This window comes from Trachinotus anak, unplaced genomic scaffold (assembly GCF_046630095.1).
Source record: "Trachinotus anak isolate AG129_WGS33_773 ecotype Australia unplaced genomic scaffold, CSIRO_AGI_Tana_v1 ptg000003l, whole genome shotgun sequence".
In the NCBI taxonomy this organism is placed as follows: Eukaryota; Metazoa; Chordata; class Actinopteri; order Carangiformes; family Carangidae; genus Trachinotus; species Trachinotus anak.
The window spans coordinates 23479998-23504963 of record NW_027273854.1 but is presented as its reverse complement, the minus strand read 5'-3'; the positions used below and the strand labels follow the sequence as shown (position 1 = coordinate 23504963).

General features: G+C 39.8%; 1 protein-coding gene across 6 annotated transcripts; it reads left to right on the top strand.

Annotated features, from left to right (window-relative positions):
- Positions 1-4879: 4879 nt before the first annotated feature.
- On the top strand, positions 4880-21209 carry LOC139618628 (uncharacterized). 6 transcript variants are annotated; one of them, XM_071474722.1, is made up of 14 exons: positions 4887-5058; positions 9191-9257; positions 9506-9568; positions 10594-10647; positions 10779-10862; positions 11018-11117; positions 11591-11602; positions 11776-11820; positions 13362-13526; positions 15062-15079; positions 15416-15525; positions 16246-16293; positions 17724-17771; positions 19109-21209. In XM_071474722.1, exons 2-14 carry the CDS (start codon positions 9219-9221, stop codon positions 19190-19192), a joined length of 870 nt encoding a protein of 289 aa, XP_071330823.1. In that variant the 5' UTR covers positions 4887-5058; positions 9191-9218; the 3' UTR covers positions 19193-21209. The 6 variants fall into 6 exon arrangements, with proteins under 6 accessions (XP_071330824.1, XP_071330825.1, XP_071330823.1 ...); XM_071474719.1 differs by having other exon boundaries at positions 4888-5058; positions 15416-15531; XM_071474721.1 differs by lacking the exon at positions 4887-5058 and adding an exon at positions 5065-5221 and having other exon boundaries at positions 15416-15531.
- Positions 21210-24966: the final 3757 nt, after the last annotated feature.

Genomic DNA, 24966 nt, shown 5'->3' with positions numbered 1-24966 from the left:
TTAATTTTAATAAATTTGCAAAAATTTTAAGCAAACCTTTTTCACTTTGTCATTATGGGGTATTGTGTGTAGAATTTTTGAGGTAAAAAATGAATTTAATCCATTTCGGAATAAGGCTGTAACATAACAAAATGTGGAAAAAGTGAAGCACTGTGAGTACCACCACAGCCCATGCAAATCTATACTGTGTAAACATGCATACAGCATTATGCAGACAATGGGATTCACTGTTTGATGCAAGACTAATACCCTCTGTAAGAAATGTGCTAAAGGCCATCTTTTACAGTTTAAATGTAATTTTAATAGTTACATTTAACGGTAAAATTCTCTTAACATTAATTATATTATAACCGTCATAACCAGAATTTCAGTTCCTACCATTTTGTGACTTAAATTGACAGCACATACCACGAAAGTAATTGAAAAGCACTGAATCCTGCAGAAAATGGAATTATCTGAATTACATCTCATGAAATGACCATATTTCAGTCTGCACTGACGCCATGTGTCATGTGTCTTAGCATCACGTTTTCATTTTTTTCATATCTTTTTATAATTTCCTGTTTTATTTTGTGTCACTCACAGGTCACTCACTACGTCCTCTCCTTGCAGACCCCTTTCCATCTGCCCCTGTGTGTTTCCCGCTGTTTTGTTTATCTGCCCAACCCTGTTTGGCGTCCCCTCCACTGTCTTCCCCCCTCCTTGTATAGTTGGGCTTTCCGTCCTCTGCGCCAGTTTGTCTTTGTCCCATGTGTTATATACTTATTCCTAGTGTTTGTTTTTCTAATTAATGATCTTGCTTGGGTCTTGTACCTAGATTTAACCCTTTCACATTTGTTTTCCCGCCTACTGACTGTCTCCCCCTGTTCTGAACCCATTTTTGACAAGTAAAGAGACGTGAACACAGAACTCTGCCTGTGTCTGAGTTGTGCTGTTGGGTCCTCATCCCTGTGGTTACACCAGTGTTACACCATGGAGACGTACAGCACCTTGACCATATCGTTTGAAAGTCTTATTTTAACATTTGCTGTAACTTCAGTACAGACTGAGTTACTCTGCTTCCAACTGTCCAGAATCCAATCCAGAATACAGGCCGTTTTGTTTCAGATAATGACCATTATGTGAGAAAGAAAAAACATTGTTTTAACTCTTATCATTGAAAAGGACATAATCATGTGTGTTTTTTCATAATAATAAATTTAAAAAATTCCCACAGACCACTGCAAATTTTGCCAGCTGATGCGTCATTTCACACAGTGCTGGGGATGTGGGGACGGGACATCTGTTAGGCCTTTCACCAGGCTGGGGCTGGGGCCAACTGATTTAGTGAGAATAATTTGCTCAGAGTTTGGCTGTATTGATTAAATGTCAGGTGAAAGAGGAGCGAAATGTAAACACTGAACTGCCTGTTAAGTTATTAAGTAACTGATGTCAGGTGAGCAACAGTTGCCTGTTTCACGTTGGACTAAGCAAACAGGTTAATTTACACCACTCAAAGACCACTCCCACTTTGAGACTTTTTCATTCCTCCCATTTTTTTCCATCCGTCAGTATCGGTTCCCAAATCGCTGGCTGCTAGCCAAGTACCGTTAGCACCTGGTTTGGAGGCAGGACCAAACCATTTCATGTAAATAGTGGGGGAGGATTCAGAGGCCTTCTGGTTGTTATTCAGCACTGTAACTCAGGAAGGAAATATTCTGACCGTATTTCCTGCCACTTGACCGGTTGGCGGAAGTGTACAGCCTTGAGTCCAAGTGAAAGTTCATGTTTGATGTCGTAAAATTCCCTTTCAGCTTTGCTGATATATCGCATTCACATGAATGTTAGGTCCTATTTGACTTTTGACCACCAAAATCTAATCAGTTTGCTGTTAAGTTCAAATGGACATTTGTGTCAAATTTCAAGGGATTCCCTTGAGGAGTTCCCATGATATTGTGTTCACAAAACTAAAAACGTGTTTTGTGAGGTCACTTTGACCTTGACCACCAAAATCTACACTTTGCTTTTGAGTCCAAGTGCACATTTGCACCAAATTGGAAGAAATTCCCTCAAAGTGTTAGTGAGATATCACGTTCACGAGAATGGGATGGATGGACAACCTGAAAATATAATACCTCTGTCCCTGGCTGTCGTCGTCATGGAGGCATAAAGACACTGCTGTTGCCCATTCTATTATATTAATTGAAAAACTGTCAGTTGTAAATGTAGAGGGAGTTGACCCAGATGAAAAAAGATGGCCTGAAGTGTCTCAGAAAAAATATGAGGAAGCTATTGAAAAAAAAAAAGTAATGCCTTATCACTCCATATGGCATATTTTTAATCTATAAATAGAATGCACTTAGATTGGGTGGAGATGAGCATGAACAAGACTCTCCGGTCTGATGAAACCAACAGTGAACTGTTTATCATCAGTTCAAAATGTCATGTCTGGAGGAAACCAGGCACTGCTCATCACCTGTCTATATACAGTTAGGCCCAGAAATATTTGGACAGTGACACAATCTTCATGATTTGGGCTCAGCATGCCACCACATTGGATTTGAAATGAAACAACTACAACAGAATTGAATTGCAGACTTTAAGGTTTAATTCAAGGGGTTGAACAAAAATATATGATTACACATGTAGGAATTGTAGCTATTTTTATACAAACGCTCCTCATTTCAGGGGCTCAAAAGTAATTGGACAAATAAACATAACCCTAGTAAAATGTTACTTTTCAATATTTTGTTGAGAATCCTTTGCAGGCAATGACTGCCTGAAGTCTGGAACCCATGGACATCACCAAACGCTGGGTTTCCTCCTTTGTGATGCTCAGCCAGGCCTTTACTGCAGCTGTCTTCAGTTGTTGCTTGTTTGTGGGTCTTTCTGCCTTAAGTTTTGTCTTGAGCAAGTGAAATGCATGCTCGATTGGGTTGAGATCCGGTGATTGACTCGGCCATTGCAGAATATTCCACTTCTTTGCTTTAAAAAACTCCTGGGTTGCTTTTGCAGTATGTTTTGGATCATTGTCCATCTGTACTGTGAAGCGCCGTCCAATCAACTTTGCTGCATTTGGCTGAATGAGCAGAAAGTATATCCCTATACACTTCAGAATTCATCCGGCTGCTTCTGTCTTTTGTCACATCATCAATAATCACAAGTGACCCAGTGCCATCACACTGCCTCCACCATGTTTTACAGAAGATGTGGTGTGCTTTGGATCATGAGCTGTTCCAATTCTTCTCCAAACTTTCTTCTTCCCATCATTCTGGTACAGGTTGATCTTAGTCTCATCTGTCCAAAGAATGCTGTTCCAGAACTGGGCTGGCTTCTTCAGGTGTTTTTTGGCAAAGTCAATTCTGGCCTTTCTATTTTTGAGGCTGATTAATGGTTTGCACCTTGTGGTGAATCCTTTGTATTTACTCTCATGAAGTCTTCTCTTTATGGTAGACTTAGATACTGATACACCTACTTCCTGGAGAGTGTTCTTCACTTGAGTGGATGTTGTGAAGGGGTTTTTCTTCACCATGGAAAGGATTCTGCGATCATCCACCACTGTTGTCTTCTGTGGACGTCCAGGCCTTTTTGAGCTCCCAAGCTCACCAGTGCACTCTTTTTTCTCAGAATGTAGCAAACTGTTGATTTGGCCACTCCTAACATTTCTGCTATCTCTCTGATGGATTTCTTCTTATTTCAGCCTCAGGATGGTCTGTTTCACCTCCATTGAGAGCTCCTTTGACCGCATGTTGTGTGTTCACAGCAACAGCTTCCAAATGCAAACGCCACACCTGGAATCAACTCCAGACCTTTTAACTGCTTAATTGATGACAGGTTAACGAGGGAAGAGCCCATGCAGCCTTGTTGTTTTTTTTTGCAGCCTTCTGAGTCAATTGTCCAATTACTTTTGGTCCCTTGAAAAAGAGGCGGCTACGTATTAAAGAGCTGTAATTCCTAAACCCTTGCTCCAATTTGGATGTGAATACTCTCAAATTACAGCTGAGAGTCTGCACTTTAAGCCCATATTGATTATATAATTGTATCCTGAATATGTTTTCATAAACAGCTAAAATAACAAAACTTGTGTCACTGTCCAAATATTTCTGGGCCTAACTGTATCTATATATTTTCCAGTCTCCTATGTCCAGTGTGGTCTTTTGCTGCTGTAGCCCATCTGCTTCTAGGTTTGATGTGTTCTGCGATTAGAGATGCTCTTCTGCAGACCTTGGTTGTAACGAGTGGCTATTTGAGTTCCTGTTGCCTTCCTATCAGCTCAAAGCAGTCTGGCCATTCTCCTCTGACCTCTGGCATCAACAAGGCATTTTCTCCTAGAGAGCTGTAGCTCACTGGATAGTTTCTCTTTCTCTGACCATTCTCTGTAAACACTAGAGATGGTTGTGCAATAAAATCCCAGTAGATCAGCAGTTTCTGAAATACTCAACCCAGCCCACCTGGCACCAACAACCATTCCACGTTCACAGTCACTTAAATCACCTGTCTTCCTCATTCTGATGCTCAGTCTGAACTTCAGCAGGTCATCTTGACCGTGTCTACAGGCCTAAATGCATTGAGTTGCTGTCATGTGAATGGCTGATTAGATATTTGCATTAAGGAGCAGTTGAACAGGTGTAGTGGGAGTGTGTGCATATATATATATATATATATATTATATATATGAATCTGGAAAAAAAACCTACAATTATATGAAAATAAATTAATTCATCATTTGCACATTTATTTGTTTATGTATTTATTTATTTTTGATTCTTGGCATTTATTTATTTTATTTATTTCCCATGTCACCCACAGTAAAGCCCCCCGTGGTGCAGTGCCCATCGGACCACATGGCATTAAGTCATAACACATTTAGAAAACATCCGTCACATTAAAGTCCCCAGATTTCCGCCGGTTCCGCAGAGGCGCTGTTTGTGTCGGCGCTCCTCATTTGGAAACTCCGAGATGATGTCACGTAGGAGCAAGAGGAGGGATAAAAGAAGGAAAGTGAAAGTAACGTTGTTAAAAAGAGGATGATTACAGCCTGATCAGAGCAGACACACGCCGACACAACAGCACAGTCCGGTAAGTCCGACCGTACAGTCCCTGTTCTGGAGCTCAGAGCGTGGCAGGTGAAGGTCCTCAGGTGTGACATGTGGAAAGAGGTCTGGCTCCGTGAGACTAGATCTCCACCGCCTGCCCCGGCGGGGACCAGGACGGCTTCAGTGAGCCGCTGACTCACTTACAGGTTTGCAGTTTTGCTGCGCTGCTGTGATTTTTCTGCAGTGGTTGCCAGAGCACAGAGATGCCACGGGTGTCGTGTGCGCGCAGACGCGTCGGCTGGCTGAGAGTGACCCACTGACTCGCATGTGAGACGCGTCTTTCTCTGGGGTAGATGCAGGTGTGCCACGCAGCACGCAGTGGCTGCATGAACGAGGATTCTTTTCATCGGTTCCTTCGTCTTTCCTATAATTGACTTTCCAGGACTGAAAAATCATTTCTGCACAAGGCAATATTTATGTGAAATTATGTCAAACCGGGGGCATGTGCTAGGTGAGCAAGTTCTATTTGGCAAAATATAGAATTTTGTACTGATTTCACCATAGAAGTCTGTGAGTAACTGAATATGCAGTATTTTTTGCACAGCATGAAAATATTAAAATTAATTAAATAGATATATTTTTTTTTACACAGTTTCAGGTAATTTTTAAATGTTAAAATAATTGTGTGTTTGTATATATATATATATATATATATATATATATATATATATATATATATATATATATATATATATATATATATATAAATAAATAATTATATATAAATAAATAAATAAATATTTAGCCTTTAACATGTGTTTCCCCTAGCGCTCGGTTTCTGCTGCCCCCAGGTGGCAAGAATACTGTTGATTGCTGATTGTTAAAGTGAAAATAATAATACTAATACCCATAGGTAATGGTGTCATCCAAAAAATAAAATAAATAAATAAATATCCCCACAGCAGTCTAGGTCCATAGCAGCATAACTAAGGGATGATTCAGGAAACACCTGAGCTGGCGCTAACTGTAAGATTTATCAAGGTTTTAAACCTGGTCTTAAATGTGGAGGGGGGTCTGCCTCTTGAGCCCAGACAAGAAGCTGGTTCCATAGCAGAGGAGCCTGGTAGCTGAAGGCTCTGTCTGCCGTTCTACTAAAATGAGCTCTTTAAGATATGATGGTGGCTGACCATTGGTGGCATTGCAGGTGAGGAGGAGGATTACAGTAGTCCAGTCTAGAGGTAACAAATGCCTGGACTAGATTTTTAGCATCGTTTTGAGGTAGGATGTTTCTAATTTTCACAATAATGGTCAGGTGGACGAAGTAAAGGACAAGTCCTGGTCAAAAATGATCCTAACGTTTCTTCTGTAGCACTGGAGGCCAAGGTGATGTCATCCAGAAAGTATGTGTTCTATCTATATCCGAGGTGTTTAGGGCCAAGTGAAATAACTTCACCTTTGTTTATGTCTGTAAGACATTCCTGAATTTCTGATTCTGGTTAGTCTCATCTGGCTTCATAAATAAGTACAGCTGGGTATCATCTGTGTAACAATGGAAATTTATCTGGTGCTTCCTGATTATACTGCCCAAAGGAAGCACATAGATGGAACTCCATGACTAACTTTTGTGTGCATAGATGAAGACTAATATTAAGACTAAGATTGAGATTAAAATTGAGATTAAGATAGCCTTTATTAGTGCCCCAGTGGAAATTTGCAGTATCACAGCAGCAAGGAGTCATTAGTAGAAGAGTCATGATTAACATGAAGTATGATGTAAACCAGCCTGGTGTGGTTCCTTGATTGGTTCCGTGTGGCCAATGACATGTTCTAGTCTCCGTAATGACATCTCGCTGCATTAGATCTTTTTTTTTTCTTTTTTTTTTTGTGCTGCATCAGATCTAATAGAACATGTATAGACAAGTCTTTTGTCTGAGGCCATGAGGAGATCATTGGTAACCTTAACCAGCTGTTTCTGTGCTATGATGGATTCTAAATCCTGATTAAAAATCTTCAAATAAGCCATTCTGTGCAAATAATCACATATCTGGGTTGCAGCCACTTTTTCAAGGCTTTTAGAAAGAAAAAACATATGGGTCTGTAATTGGCTGAAACATCTGACTTTTTAAGTCTGTTTAAGTAGAGGTTTAATTACTGCAGCCTTCAAAACCTGTGATATATAACCTGTTAATAAAGATAAATTGATCATTATTGTTTATTATTCATAATTATTAATGAATAATACGAGGTTCTGGCATTATGGTGGGCTTTTTGTATGTTAATAGAATATCTTTCCAAGCCTTTTGAAATTCTTCCAGATTGGAGGAACGCCACTTCTACCTCTCGCCTCTCTAGCTTTCGCGAAATCTGCTTTAGAGCACACTTTTCTGAGCTGTACCGCGGAGCTAGCCTGCAAGGCTTCAGCGCTCAGAAATGAACAGGCTCAGAGTCGGCTGGTTACTGAGTGGTTACAGTGCAAAGATTTGACTAACTCCAACATCCTCATGTAGTAACATGAGGACACAGGACAGATACAGTAGCTTATGACTCCAAGAGGTACAACAAATCATGGAGTTGTAAAGTGACTGTATGAAGTGGCTGTGTGCCAGTGACATGACAACAACTGGCTCAGTCACAGGGATGAAGAGGTGGGATATGAGTTTCTCTTCCTCCGTGGGGAGAAATTTTTCAGCCTCCTCCTTTGTTAATTGCCAGCATGTGATGTTGTTTTTGGCAATGACTTGAGTTAGAAGGAAAGTGCAGCTAAATGAAGGAGGAGAAGGATTTCGGTTTCTTAGGCCGAGTTCATTTTATTTTCTATAGGCTACGTTTACTCTCAACAATGTTTACAATCATTAGTAACTTGTGTCATAATCCATAGACATTGAAATGTGTAGTGTTTCTTCAGTGGCTTGATTTTTAATTTATCATGTAATTCAATCTGAGACTGTAATTACTTTTTAAACTTTCTAGAAGAAATAGATGCACTTCACAATAACGTAAAAGAGTGTAGGACCCACAGCCTGATAGTCACAGGCCTGCGGTGAAGAGCCAAAATCCCCTGGGGAATTTTCTCATCACATTATTTGTTCAGTTGAACACTGCAGTGTTTGTAAACTCTCGATTTATTCCAAACAGCCGACGCACCATCTGCACAGATACTAGCTGCAGCTGGCAAGTCAAGTCAGACAAGTTTGCATCTTTGCATTGCACCTCTATGATTTTTTTTTTTAATTATTATTATTATTTGGGCTTCTATGCCTTTATTATAGAGTGGAAAGGGGGTAGAGAGAGGGGAATGACATGCAGGAAAGAGTCGGGGGCCGGTCGGGAGTCGAACCGGCAACTGCCTGCTAAGAGCATCTTACACTCACGTGGTACGCGCTCTCACCACTTCACTACCGGTCCACCCACCTCTATGATTGTATTTGAGATAAACATGACATGAGACCTGTTAGACGACCTGAGCTCAGAGATCTGCACAAGGAGCATTGAAGCTGTTCTGGAGATTCAAAAAACATTTCCCATATTTTGTCACTGATCTGAATGTGTACACTGACTAATGATATTGGTTTAAACACAAGTGGCATTAATTCCCCTAGACCAGTGGTTCCCAACCTTTTTCAACTCATAACACACTCACCTTTGACCCCAGAGCAATACAGAGCGCAAATAATTCTTTCTCGGAGCACTTTTAATTTGAATGTTAACGATTGAACATTCAGGACTGAACTGAAATCAGAGGAAGCTCAATTTTTATTTTTTGCTTGTTACAATTGAAGGCATCATATGTACACATTTATAATTACATCTTTTCACCAAAATTGTACTGTTTTACAAATGATGTTGGCCCACTTACAATGCCTTCGCAACCCAATAATGGGCCTCGGCCTACAGGTAGGGAACCACTGCCCTAGATAGACAATAAGCCCTGGTTACTTATAGCTTCTTACTGAGAACAGTTATTTTTTATGGTTTATAGTTCAGGGCTGATATTTGATAATATCGAATATCGCAATATTTGGGGTGGACTGTGTCAAGATATTAAATTTTGGATATCGCTCAAGCCTGATGGTTACTTATTAATATTATATATCATATGTAGACCCAACAACACACCCAGATATTGCTTTATAGCTAATATGCCTTTCCCCTGCTTTCTGCCTCTTCTTCCACAGTGTGAGGCTGGATGGTCACGGAGGCAGCATGACATCATGGAGAAACTTTATCTCCCTGTTTCTCTTGGTAAGTGTCACCTGTGCAGCAATAGTGATAATAAATAATCAGAGGGAAATTCAGGTTCCCAGTACCTTAAACAACACACAGAAAACCCACTACTACCACCCCACCCCACCCCCATAACTCTGTCTGTGTTTGCATTAATTGAGGCAATGCTATATAACTTTTATATAACTATTATACATGTTTCATAAGTGTTCTCGTTCTATTTAAAAACAGCCTTTCAACACTACTATTAAATGTTTGTCTGCTAGGTGTTCCTCCTGACTGACCTGTCAAAGGCGCATTGTGGGGAATACCTGACAAAGGAGGGAATGGTAATTATTTATTTATTTACTTATTTATTTAAGGTCAGTGGCCATGTGATTGTTTTTCATCAAGTCATCTCCAAAATGAAAAAGTGACAGCAGTGAAATATTAATAATTAGCTTATGAGAGCGATAATGGCCTACCAAACAATCTTCGGATTCTGCACATACCACAGGACCTCCACTCACTGAACAGATGAAAAAAAGGTGAAAAAAAAAGATACTAATTTGATCTGAAATCATAAATGAAGTAATGACTGAATTCACTTGGAGTTAGAATATAAAAAAACCTAAAATAAATAACTAAGACAAACTTATTATTACTTAATTAATATTTTGTCCACCATATTATCATCATCAGTTTACTGTCATCTCATTGATCAATTTATTTGTTTACAACAAGAAAAACTGACAGACTTATGTTTTAACACAAAACAGGGTTACACTCTGACATTAGTTGTACCTGAACACAGTTTCTGCTCTTGGGCGGCACAGTGGTGCAGTGGTTAGCACTGTCGCCTCACTGCAAGAGGATTCTGGTTTTTGACCTGCCAGTCGGGCCTTTCTATGTTCCTCCCACAATCCAAAGAAATGCAGGTTAGGTTAATTGGCGACTCTTAATTGCCCATAGGTGTGAGTGTAAATGGCCAGATGGTCAGAATGGTCATTGGCTGTGGTACGGCAAATGAATGAGTTACTCCTCTCTCCACGATATACTTTTTTTTCCCACTTAATCTAATAATTTAATTTAATTGTTGAGTTATTATTCAGTAATAAAGAGTCTTATAAAGTCTCAAATTTCACAACAAGGACTACAGGTAAGAGTCAAATTAAAATCACTGCAAACTGATCAAAACAGTCATGCTTGGGTTAATTTATATAGCAATAACTTGTAGAAAATTTAACCTTTTGTAAATGGCAGCCCTGTCAGTGCCATAACAATTACATTAATCATTGGCTAATTACAAACCAGAGAGATGAACCAGAGATGAACTTTGAATAATATTTTCTGTTTGTCTGATCCACTTTCACAGGCTAAAAGCAATCTGACGGTGTTGCTCCCCCTTGCAAAAGGCAATGATTCCATGGTAAGCTACTGAAACAGTTTGCATCAAAGAAATTCTGTGTAACTCATGCATGCAACATATGCATATTGTTAAATAGGGACTATCCTCGACTGCATTTAATGAAGTGTACCTATGTCCTTTCCCCATTACAGACCGTAATCTTATGCACTCTGGAGTTGGATTGCTCCACGACAAAGAGAAGGGAAACCTGTAGCCTGTTGAACCACTGCTTTGGAGTGAGTGAATGATACAAAGTTTTTACTGGGGTTTTTTCTTTGTATGATTAGATTTTTCGATCGTGACTCTTGTGAATGATTTGCGCAGTTCCATGCTTCAGATCGAGCTAATCAATTATTGTATCTGATTTTTTTTTTCCTTTTTGCCACCTCAGAACAAAAACGCCAAATGTGACGGGCCGAGTCATCAGAATATCTCTGTGTATAACCTCAAGTGCTTGATAGCCAAAGAAATGAATCTCAACACATATGAAGGTATCAATTGCTCTGATCATCTCTCGTAGTTGGCTGGTTTTCCTGGATGGGACTGAGGGTCTGCTGCTCTTTTAAGGTTTATGTACATGTCACTCTTTTTAATGGATAACCAAGCTTACTACAAGCCAAGATATGAATGTGTGTAAAGTTTTGGCACTCAATTTAGTAGATAGTAGTGGCTGTAGCAGATGCTCAGGCCCATCCAGGTAAACCAGCTACCACTTATATATTCTGGAAACAAATACCTGATGTTCACAGCGGTCACTGAAGTAAAAATCCGCAGAAACAAAAAGCATCATTTTAAAACAAAAAGGTTCCTGTTGATGATCTCAAATAGTGACAGGGATAAAATGCTAAATATTTGCACAGAATTTATGTCCAATTCTTGCTGTAAAATCATCACCAAACTTGAGCACGAGAGCTGTTAAATTGTCAAATTTGTAATTTGCTTTTCCTTCTTTCTTGCATCACAGGCTGCAAATACGGTGAGTATACATGCTACGCTGTGAGTGTGTGTGGGTGGTATGTAATGAACATCAGGTGTGTATGGAGTGTGTGTATTTGCTGTTGTCACGTCTGCCTGGTTTGAATTTTTTGTGAACACTATAAGCTCTTGACGTTCATCACCTTAACTGATGTCATATTCTCATCTTTTTAGAAAATATATGCAGGCTCTATTCGGAAATAACATCTAATCAACACGGTAAGCCACACATTTTTGTTTAGACATTCTTCAGAAGTGCATTTGAAATCCCAGAAGTAAAACATGCTGTTGTATAACTGCACAGCCCCGTCTCCCCACCCACTTACACACTGTAAATGTACAGAGAAAGTCTCTTCACTCAAAGAAATGTGGATAATCATTATAGCTTCTGCTGTGTGGGAATGTCTTTGACCACATTTTCCACATTTTTATCTCGCCATTGTTGCTGGCTTAGTCTTTGTTTTGTTGTTTATTTAATTCTTAATTAATTGATCATTTTCATGGGTTACATTCTCTGATGAAAATAAATACTGCTTCTTTTTTTACTCTCCACTTCCTGGAGTATTAATCCCATCTGAACTGGGCTCTGGTGTAACTTTAAAGGTCCCATATTTTACACTTTTCTGTTGTTTTATTTGAACTGTTGATATCCACAAGAGGATATATTGTTGGTTTAAGAACCAAAAACCATCTCAATGTAGTTTTATGTCTCCTCTCTCAGGCTTCTCTCTGGAGCTCTAGTAACAATAGGTCAGTCAGCCAATCAGAAGAGAGGCTCAGATCCTCACTTCGGATTGGCTGACAGTTCTTTGAGTGATTTTAATTTTTTTTCAGATTTCAGGTTAACACTTTTTAGAAACCAAATCCTCTAAGGTTTGAGGCTGAGTCCATGTGGGCCATGCTGGGGGCATGGATGTGAGCAGGGACTGCTTTGTTGTGATATCACAAAGTTACAGAAATCCTTTCAGCTTGTTTTAAGGCTCAGTTTTGAATATAGGCTATGTGCATTTTTTCCATGAATTGCGCTCTTTGATACTTTCACAGTATCAATATAGCAGCTGGGCCTGCTTTATAATCAAGAAAAACATGGAAATCTTACTTTAAGTGAAAAAAGATGAATGATCATAAGTGGGCTCTGTGGTGTTGGAAATATCTACTTTCACTTTATTTGGGAAATTCCATACACAAAATTACAAAATATAAAGCATTGGTTACAAAGCAAAAATACTGGCCACACTGATACACCGTAATTGCTCACTTGGAAAAGCACCATCCAATAGTTGTTGATGTATTTCACCAAAAATGACAAATGTGAAACTGATGATAGCACTAGAGGAAAATACATTTTCAGCTTGCCATATGCACATTGTGTAGACACACATTACTATGTGAAATACTGGGCTGTTGGCTTCAGACCAGCCTGTTGCTGGTCAATCACGCAATTGCTTTCCACTGCCTTAAGATAGCAGATCACTGCACCTCATCTGAGGACCAACGCACTTGTGGATGCTGGACAGAAAAATGACAACTGTGTCAATCTAAGACACTTGTTTTTTGTTTTGTACTGTTTTGCATTACGCGAAAGATAGGCAGGCCATGGTAATACTCACACACTGAGAATGCACATGCTATGGTTACAAATTTACAGTTTTTGAGTTTCCCGTACGTATTTCTGCTTCTTCTCATTGATATACTAAAAACATACTTTTATTTTAAAAAAAAAAGTATTTTATCACTGACTGAGTTGCCTGTAATTGTAGATCAAACACGATCACCACCAGCAGCAACAACAAGAGCACTGCCCCCAAAAACAACACCATCCACAACAAGAGCAAATCGAGAAACAGCACCACCAGAAACATCAACAGCACGGTCACTAACAACAACAGCGACAGTAGTCAGTTCCATAGTTACAAATCCTGCTGGTAAGCTTCATATAGATTTTATTTGTGTCATTGCCGTGGCAACTACCCACACTGGTTACCTGATTTTATTCAATTATGAATCAGGAAACCTCAAACTAATTTCCCGTCAGGAGTTGTTACATTGCAGATGATCATAACAATCACTGTGTTGTCTCGCCTACTGCCTGTGTGACAGGCTGAGAGAAGCTGCTGTGTGCTGCTCTTTATCAAAGTTGGGATTTGTCAAACCAACCAGTTCTCATTTTTGAAGTCTTTTAATTCTTCAAACTGAAACCTAAGCTTAGCATCTTATCTGCATGGCTAAATGGCATCTTCATCTTCTTTGACGATGAGGAAGATTTTCCCCTATCTAGCTACAAGGGACCCAATCAAGTTTGTCCCCACACTTGAAAACAAATTTGGACAAGCTGTAAGATTAATGTTGTATCAAGTGTTGTGTAACTGAATGTTTTAGCTTGTATATGAGAAAAGATTTCAAGGACAAGGACTCAAAGGTTCATCTGGGAAATGCACGTTTGATTACTTTTCCCACCTGTGTTTAAGAGCAGCAGACAGCTGCTTCACCCTGAGCTTTTCAGTCTCACAGAGAATGTTTACTGCTAAAGTACGCTAGTGGAGAAACTGACCTAATCACGTGAAAACAATAAATCATGATTAAGTGGTATGTGGCCATGGTATTAGGACGGTGGCCTGGGAGTTCAATTCACTGCAACTTAAGAAAACACAAGCAAATTCATCAATTTGACAACCCATGCGCTGCAGACAACACAAGCAAATATAGAAAGGCGCTGCAAGTAGCACAGACAACAATGGAAGTGTTTCTAGGAGACACAAAAAAATGATAAAGCCGGCTTGGATACAGTTGTTGTTCAGCGTTTTTAACTTCAAAATTCACAAAGCATTGAACAACAGGTGTGTCCCGCCTGGGTTCATCACTTTTTTATGTCCCCTGGAAACACTTCCATTGCTGTCTGTGCTACTTGCTACATGGGTTGTCAAATTGAGTTTGCTTGTTTTTTGTCTGTTTGCATGTGTTTTCTGAAGTTGTGTGTGTTGAGCTCTCAGGGCCACCGTATATTAGTGTGACAATGCTCTCGCTTGATTAGTGAAAATAATAAACTTGGTGGAGTAAAAGTCGTAGCGCTCTGTGGCTCCATGTTGTGCATTGTTTTCTACTACTGCTTAACATCCGAGTTTATCATCACTTCCTCATCATGCAGCGAACGCTGTACACTAATGTGGTAGCTGGTGATAGCTTATGTGGAGAGAATGGGGTTCCTGCTTTCTAATATGTTTCCATTGCATGTGCTGCATCTAAGGCTGAGAGCATATACTGTTTGATTCCATATTTTACCGGTGGTAGAAACAATGTATCACCAACGTCTGCTTTAGCTGCATGAGCCTTGTCTTTTATAGTAGGTGCTGCATGCAACAAATGACATCTCACCATTTCCTAAACAAGACGTTGATTCCAGTTTTCTCCTTGATTCTTGTGATTTTGAGGAGTTCTCAAAGTTCTTCTTATCTTTCCACAGCTTCAAAACAAGAAAAAGGTAAGATTTTTTCTTCATTGAAATGGGTATGTTTGGGTCAATTCAAATGTGTTCATCGTTTTTGAAATAGTGACAAATATCAATAATGTCATCTTCATGATTTGTGTGTGTTTGAAAACCTCAAATGCTCACATTTCTGGATCCAAATAAGGTTTTTTTTAGTTAATAAATTACTTAAACAGTTCATTAGTTATTAAAGGAGTTGCCAGTTAATTTTTAGACTTTTTCAAATAGAGTTTAGTTAAGGGTTTACAAAAGTAATTGACTAATATATAACTCTGTTTGTTCAGTAACATTAATGGAAGCTGTCTCTGTCTCTGATCTCTCCTTGACAAGCTCTCATAAACATGATGAGCTTGTTAATCTTATCCATGACCCTCAACGTGGTCCTGCCGCTGGCTGTTTACCTCTGCATGCGCCGGAGGACACAGGGCCAGACACAGATTGTGAGTGTGAGTGAAAAGAAAATGTATTGGTTCTTTAATCTGAGTGCAGCAAACAAATAACAACCAGTTTAGCAGCCACACTTAAGGAATGAAGGCTCAACAGCACACACAGCTATACTGTGAGCATTATCAGCATAAAAGCCAGGTTGCAAAATACATCTCTCTCAGATGCACTGTGATGCATCCTCAGTGATGTTCCTGGGGTTATAGGGGGTTTCAGGTCTTTCAGCATCAGACCCCCTTGCCCATGTGACCTAGCTGGGGTTGATCAAGTCCCAAGTTGCATCCCAGCAGCAACAAGCCACGGGCTTACCTGCTTTGTCCAAAGCCACCTTGTGGCTCTCTGCAGCTTCAGTGATGGACCGTATGGCCCCTTCTTTGCTGCTCTGGAGATTCCTCGGCCAGTCAGGGCTTTACAGAGCAAGCATCCCGTGAAACCTCGGCAGCCCACTTCACAGTGAGCCCACCAGCCTTGCTCCACCAGCTGCTTGAGCATTGTCAGCATAAAAGCCAAATATATTCAAGTAACCTTTGGTGTGATTTGTTTGAGGAATCATGGAGCGCATGTCACAGTTTCTCAGTAAAAGCTTGTTGGTTTAAGGAAAGATTTTTAAACCTCAGTACTACCAAAAAATGTTTAATGTTGTTGAATAAATGAATGCTTGCCTGTGGTGTAAATCTACATAGTGCAGCATCAAAGTTTTTTTTTTTCTTTTTCAGTACGGACCCGGGATAGACCCCAGAGCTCAGCCAATGACAGAGTCACAGGTACTATTGCAGAGTGTTTTCAAAAACACAATGCACACACTATTTTTCTGGTATTAGGAGTGCAGCACTTCCTACCAAGCTTTCAGTGTTGACTTTGTGACACAGTGGCCTTGGAGAGTATTCAGACCTCGCCACTTTGTGCACACTTCATTGTGTTGTAGGTTTGGGCAGATTGGATTGGCAGGTCTCTGTGAACTGTCATGTTTAGGTCTCATCACAGATGTTTTCTGGGGTTTAAGTCTGGGCTTTGCTGGGGCCACTGACAGGCAGTCAGAGGCTTGTCCTGAAGCCACCCCAGAGTTATCTTGGCAGGAATAAGTGCAGTCAGAAATAGAGAGGTCCCTGATGCTTTGCAGATGCTTTGCATCAGGGACCTCTCTATCTCTGACTGCATTCCTTCTTCCATCCTGTTTTACCAGTCTCCATGTCCCTGCAGTGAGCAGTGCCTGGTGGTGGCCTGACACAGTGTTTGAAGTTATGCTTAAAGAGTTCAGTTTTTGTCTCATGAGACCAGAGAACCTTTTTCCTTATGCTCGCCAGTGTTTAGGATGATAAAGCTGAATTTACCTAGTTAACAAAATTGAACTTCTGGCCCAACATATGCCTGGATCTTCGGCCCAAGTCTGGCTCATATGCTTCCACACCTGGGCAGATTCTGGCTGGTATCCTTCTTCTATAAGAAAACAATCATGTGGCCCAAGTACAGGCCGGATTTATTTTGCTGCCTGTGCAGAGGGTTAAGATTAAACTATGTGAGGTTGTTGTTTAACCAGCTCTGTCACCGGGTCAGGTCAAAACCACAATACAATGACAGATAAGTAAAACTCACAGTAAATGCAAGTTTATTATATATATTATATATATTATTAACAGACAGGAAAGGAAGAGGTCTGCACTCTTTCCCATGATAATAGAAAACACATCTTTACAGCTCAGTAAAATGTCAGAGATTCATACCACTCTGTGTTATAGCTCAGGCTCATTTCAATTTTCTGCAAGGAAATTTATGTTCACACTGTACTGAAATAAATTTACAGTAAAACAGTGGCTGTCTGGAAGGTGTTTTTAACTTGTTTCTCATAGACCTTTATGTGTAAGGCAGTTAAGTTTTGTGTTTATGCAGTGAAGCAAATAATTTTATGTGTCAGCTACAGTGTTTGTGTGGGGTGAGTGCATTGCTCAAGGCCACATTGAGGTGATGGGAACACAGAAACCAGTCTGTCAAAAACTTGGTTTGTTTGTTTAAGAGTAGTCATGTACCTGTACTGTTAACGAAATCTGGCTTTCCCTCAATGATCTCATCCCACATCCCCTGCTCCCATTTCACCACATTAAGCTCCTGCTGGGGGCTTTTCCAACTTCCCCCTTTAGTGGGATGTGTTTATCAGAGGAGGATTGATGTGTGAATTCAATGCTTATCTCTCTTTCAGTTGAACATGGGCCATGGGAATGAAGTAGAGACCACGCAGTTAATGCAGGTAAATATGTAATATCTAATAATTACTTTCCTACAAAGTCCTTGTCCCAGCTGGGCCTTTAAAATAATGTTTAGTGAGTATTGTGTTGCGTTGAATGCTGCATTAAATGACTAGAAAGAGTCTGGGCCGCTTTCTGCACAGAAAAACATCAGGATCAACATCTGGATCTGTAGCTTCTAGATGCTTATCTCTCCGCTGGGCAGGAAGCAAATGTTTGATTTGTCTGAACTTGTTTTATAATGGATTGGTTGGATGAGATTATACAATCTTTGAGCAGCATGAATTCAAGAGTAAACATAGGCTAAAACCTGCATTGAGCTGCAGAGATTGGTGTTAAACCTCTATGGGTTTGGAACCAACAGCAACCCTTTCAGATTTCAATTTGTCATTAGATTTAGTGTTTACCTCCAACGGAGGTTGAACTATTGAATCTTTGTCTTTAGAGCAATTTGTCTCTACATGGAGTGGTCATGATTGTTTGTTATCATGTTTATTTTTAGGTTTATTTGTGTTTTATTTAGCATTTATTGTATATTTTGAAGGAACCCAACAGTGAGAATGTAAGATTTTAGACAAATATTTTTTTTATAAAATCACATGGTAACATCTACTCTTGATCAATCAATCAATCAGTTAAACTTTATTTGTATAGCACTTTTCGTACAAATAATGTAACACAAAGAGCTTTACAGAATAAAAGCAATTAAACAATCTCCATGGGCAATAAATGACGGTTATACATAAAAACAATAAAAATAAGACAATAATAATAGGATCTGGAAAAATCTATTATGAATCTCATTGATTTGCATTGAGGAAGCACTGAAGACTGGAAAACCAAGATAAAGATAGAGTGATAAAGATAAAATAATTAAATGCTAAAAATGCTGATAGCATTTAGCTCAAAGCACGCCTCACAGGGCTACTAGCATAGCTTTAGACCCTTTGGTTTGAAAAGTTCCCATTGATCGTTTTAAATGTCTCTTTCTAATCTTCTCATTGGCTTGGCACAAAATGTGGTACAAAACTTTGATGGTTCCCAGACGATGTAGTCAAGTCAGTTGTTATGTAGCGCCACCAGCAGTTTGACATTTTTAGTTAACAGATACAATTTAGCAAATGTTAGCATGCTGAAGCAATACACTGAGATGTTGAAAATGGGAAGCATGACTTGCTACACACAGGCACGTTAACTTATTCACTTAGAGCGTGTTAGCATGCTGATGTTAGCATTTAGATCAACGCAATGGCCTGACAGAGCTGCTAGCATAATTGTACAGTCTTAGTCTTGTTAACGGACAAGACACTGATGTCTTGCGTCTCTCTTTGTCTCAAAGTCCACAGAATGTCTCTCGGTCTTCACACCTGCAGCTGATACAACTGGGGATGGATGCACTATTGGAAATGGAGTTCCCACTTAAGGACTGCACTCACAGCACTGGCTCTGGGATCAGGATCAGCACCACACTGCTAGCTATCAGGCACTGCCTTTTTGGGGGGAGAAACTCTAGCATGAACTTTTAACTTCAAACGTGAGGAGGAGTGAGTGTGAATGCCAAGTCACTTGACTGTATAGCAATTCATAATCAAGATGAACCATTACATAACCCCAGCCAAGTGGAATGAGGGGCAACAGGACCACCAGGTCACATCAGACTGGAACAGATTTTGAGGAATTTGTGTGTGTGCCCCTGGGGCCTTTCTGTGTGGAGTTTGCCTGTTCTCACTGTGTCTGCGTGGGTTCCCTCTGGGTACTCTGGCTTCCTCCCATGGTCCAAAGACATGAACGTTAGGTTAATTGGTGGCTCTAAATTTCCTGTAGGTGTGTGAGTGTGTCAATGGTTATTTGTCTCTATGTGTCAGCCCTGTGATAGACTGGTGACCTGTCCAGGGTGTACCCCACCCTCGCCCAATGTCAAATGGGATTGGCTCCAGCCCCCCCTGTATGAATAAGCAGTACAGATAATGGATGTTTGTGTTCTCAAGTTTTGTTTTCACTGACTGAACAAAACCACACTGTGGCCAGTGGGACCTGAATGAAATATTAAATGTCAAAACAAAATTCTTTGACTTGTTTTTATAATCATCGAAAAACATCTTAGCAAACAAAACTGGCTGTTTTTTTACCAGAGAGGTTGTTTTCTGGCTGGGCTTCATTACAACTGACGTCAGAGCTACAGCTTTTTATTTGCATCAGCGATGGCAACACTTGCGTGCAGGCAACATACAGTAATGCTGGCAGTACTGATCGTGACAGGTGAGACCTGAGTGGCTCAAATGCAAGTCTCAGTGTGGAGAGAGGTTTTTCTAATCAGCCAGCTATGTATGCTAAGCTATTTCCAGTGTTAAAGTGTGCAGCCAAACTAGCCAACAGTATAATCAGATATTTCATAAGCTGTGAAAACATAGCGTTGTTATTTGTTAAAGTTCTCCCCTGCCAAGCTTTGTTGATAAATGCCAAACAGTGTGTGTCTATGATATTCTTTGGACATGTTACAAATGTCTCTTAAACATATAGAGTCAGATGCTAATCATATGCTTAACTGTTTTGTGCTGCAAGAGAATTAAAAAAAAAAAAATCTTAAAGAAAATATGGAATAATGGATGTTTTTATAGGCTTTGTACAGTGTTTGTGTTGAATGAATCTGTGGTTTAGTTCATGTTCAACCATCTAGTAAATGTGATGCTTTGCTTTTATACTTTGTAATACAGGTTATTTATCATGGTTTTAACAGACAGTATGTGACTGTCACGGTATTTGTGTGTGTACATCTGAAGCTTTACACATGTAGCTAGGATTTGTGTACCTGTTCACTCTGATCAGGGCTGAATCATCATGTACACACACTGAAGTATGGGAAAGGATGAGGAAGCAGAGGCAGTAATAATCTCACTGGTTGAGATGAATCTGAGTCAAAAAAAAAAAAAAATCAGTTCAGTAGCTACCTGACTATCTGAAGCAAGATAGCTATGAGACCAGCTCCCCGAACCACAAACAATCCATAAGGCCGATGAAAAAATCCACTATGTCTTCCAAAGACGATTCAAAGATTCAAAGTGAATTTTGGGAAAAGGAGCATATGCTTGTCTCAAAGATTAAGCCATGCAGGTCTAAGAACACATGGCCGGTACAGTGAAACTGCAAATGGCTCATTAAATCAGTTATGGTTTATCACATTGTCGTGAATAGTAACCAGATGATCTAAGCTATTGCTGGTGTGTTTGTATTATTTAACTCCTGTAAAATGTTTGTTTATATGTGTTTTGTAAAGATGTGAAGAAATGTTTTCATTGTATATTTACTATATATGTGTGTATAGAATTATAGTGCAGCTTCCCTCATGATGATGGCAGGTGTTTTTGGAGAACAGTTAGACACTCTAGGGAAATGCTGATGCAGCTTAATGTTTCACTCCAAATAAAGTTACTCTGCTCTGACATCGCCTGTTTGGTGGTGATTCACCTCCTGTTTCATAGCTTCCATTGTTTGGATACAGTATTTTTTGTGTTCTTTAACCCTATAGTAACTGATTTCTTTTGGACAATCAGGGGCATTTTCCCAGAGAAAATATCTTAAATTCTCTGAATACTCCACTATGTTCACCAGCTAGTCTGTTCAGTACTGTGCAGATTTTGTACAGTGGGTTTGTAGAGCTTTTTTCTTGAAAACAGCAGCCTGGTGTGCTCAAAGATTTTGCTACGAGAGTGGTGAGAATGAACCAAAAGCTGAAACATGATATAAATCTTCATAATACCAAGAGGACCTGCAGCTGTTGTCCTCTGTAAGTTCATCACCACCTCAATGGCACTTCTCCCACTGTTATTTCACCACCCCCATGGGGCACTTCAGTAGATTGCTCAGCCTTGTGACGCCAATGTCTTACACTTTGTTGATAATTTTAATGTCTTCTGGGAACATGAACATCTTGTCAGTGCAGATGGTCTTCACCTGAACAAAGTTGACACACATCCCCACGTCCACCTGCCCATCACGTCTCCACAACCTGCCCATCCACCACTCCAGTACTGACCGGTCCCACAGTGACTGACACACCCTGGTCCCACATCCTACCACAATGGTTCCACAACATACAGCCACACTAACCAAACATTTTTAACACAAACAGGCAACTACAATAAAATAGGACTCCTAACCGAGCACTGATTCTCCAGAACATGACCTAAGCCTAACCCTCACCCTCTGTAATAAAACTTTACTTTTAATTTTACATAATTGTATTTCCTCTGCTGACATTTAGATTTTATGTTTTAAACAGAATCTAAAGTTTATCTGTATTTATTACAGTCATCTCTAGTCGATCATGTCCTCCAGATTGATTTTTTTTCCTTCCAAGTGCTCTTATCTAAACCTCTTGGACGTCACAAATTATAGTTGCTGTAATTCATCATTCCCTTAAACCAGCCGGCTCCTTTTTGATAAATGACCTGCCTGAGGAAATAATGCAGTCTGAGTCTGTGCCATCAAGTCTCTTCTTAAAATGTGCTTCTACTAGAAAACATTTACCTGACCTGCCTGTTTATTTATTTGTTTACTTTAACTGTTTATTTTACTTCTAATTTTTAGTTATTGTTAAGGACTTTGTAACTGTGTTTTGAGTCTGATATAAATTATTATTATTATTATTATTAAAATGAAAATTATCATGTCTTAATACTGTGACATTTTTTGATAAAAATGTTTTCAGCTCAGACACTGTACAACCTAAGGAGACTGCTTGTAACAGCTGGACAGATGTTGGGGAGTAATGATTACTATCCTGGACAGGGGGGAACCAGTTTAAGTGGTGTCAGACTCAAAAATGATCTTTACTCATAATAAACTTACATGACAGATTTGGCCACTTGGGAACAATTGAACAAGTTGTAAACATAACTTAATTTACCTTAAAATATGATGAAAATGTTTGCTATTAATTGGAATTGCATCATTAGCAGGCAGTGTACTGTGCAGCGGGTTTGTCAGGGATGAAAACAACTGTGGTAACGACACTGACGAGAATGTTAAGACTGAACCAAAACAATGAAGCTGGAGGCTGTAAAACCAAAACAACAAGCTGAAAGATGGTAAAATACTCCACAGGAACAACAGGGTCAGGTTACTGAGTTAAACCTTAGTAGCTACTCCACTCCTTTCACATTACACAAAGTCAGCTGACCCACTGTTAATATGAAAATACTGAGTAGAGCATTAAGGGAGTTGTGCTAGGATGACTTCAGTTTACATCAAGTGAGCTCAAATTCATTTGTGACTGCCCTGCTCCCAGTCAATAGATAAATAAGTAATCTGAAAAGTAAAACAATACAGAACAGAATTATCCCTACTGTTACGTCCACTGATGTCCCGATGTGTGTGTGAGTGTGTGTTACTCCAAGTGTGCCACAGGTTTGCCGTGCTGTCTTCCTCTTTCCCTTGTTGGCTGTGCCAGATCAGTCAGCTGTTGGTTGTTTCCTCATCAGTTGACGGCCATATCAGCCTCCCAGAACTGCTGTTCCCTCCTTTTTCTCTTTTAGCCACCAGGCTGTCCTTCAACCTGTTGTTGCTGTGGTTGTCTTTTTTTTTTTTTTTTTGGACCTTGGGAAGTAGGCTTTGTCCATTGTCCTCGTCAAATTTATGGTGTGTCTGCTGGGCTGGCCAACTCAATAATGTAGGGGATTTTTTTGTGGTGGTTCATTGCCCTTTCTTATTGAACTTTCACGTTTTGTGGACAGTCAGACTGTTTGACTGTGTAAAGTAGGTCACTTGAGTTTTATTTTCTAGGTAGTGTGGGGGGTTTTCTTTGTTATTTGGCCTTGGAGACCCTGACATTTCTGTTGCTTCCCCTAATTACTTGTGTTGCTCTGGCAGTAAATACCAACTCCTGCCAGACTTGCTATGGGCTTGGTTGTAGTTTGTCAGTGTGAACTTGTTCAGCCTGTACTCTTTATGTTACACCCTGTGTTCCCCTGGACATTCTCTTAAGAGGGACGTTACACTACCAATATTTGAGTGAACTCGTTCACACTGTTTGGAGCAAAGTCATTAGATATTTCCGATGTGCCCTCACAAAAGATTGTCTCCAAAACAACTGATTTAGGCATGGTATCATTTGATTGGCTGAAAGGGTGGAGGATGCAAGAGCGAATCAGTGTGCGGTCACGACAAGGATGGATGAAAATTTAGTGTTTCAGTTGACTCACTTTGCTCTGTTGCCTGGACTGCAGCGCACATAACTTTTTGTCCATGCCAACACGTTTTGTACTTAATGTCATGGCTCCAAAAAAACCAAAAAAGACATGAGGAACTTTTTCACCGCAAGGGTTTAAGTAAGAAATAATGAACTTACCAACCAGCAACCGCACTGATTTAAAATGAGAACCTGCTGTAGCTACCTAATGTCACCAGCCTCACATTATTACATTAATACTTATGCATGAGTAGATCAGCAGCATTTTACTGTTGTGGCAGGTCAAGGTGGAGTTAATTGTAAGTGTGAAATAAAGTGGAAAAGGGAAACCTGTTGATGTTGTATGCAAAATTATTGTTAGGTTATTGTTGGGTATTGGTGTCCCTACCAATATTGAGACCAAACCTACGGCCTTTGGCGTCTGTATAGTATGTATGCCACATTAAAGGAAATGTAATTACACATATATGCATGAAATTTTATAAGCTATAAATTGCATAAATTCTCATACCAACAAAATATAAACATTCCCGACGGTGATTAAACCAGCATTACAACATCACAATAACATGGCAAGCCATGATGCACATCACACTAAACTATTCTAAAGTGAAACATATTAAAAATGCAGGCTTGTAATTTTCTTGATCCCAATGGTGAAAGCAACAAAGCGTATATACCACCTAAGAGCAAGTCTGTCTGTAGGTTAGTGGTTCTTGCGTAAGTCCCAAGGTCTTTAACCTGAGAAAGTGCAAGCCTAAACAAAAGAAGATCTGTTTTATTCAATCACCCTGACACTGATGGCAATCATAATGATGACAGTGAGAAAGAGAGTATTAACAGTGAGACTGGCAGTGCATTCCATGTACCTGACTACATCAAAGCATTGTAGATCACCTCAGGTCAAAAAAATGGGTGTGGAAAGCCAGATGGAGTCAATCATCTTACACAACACCATGGACGCCCAAGAACAAGCAATGGCAATATGTCAGCTAAAAACCTTTTGTACG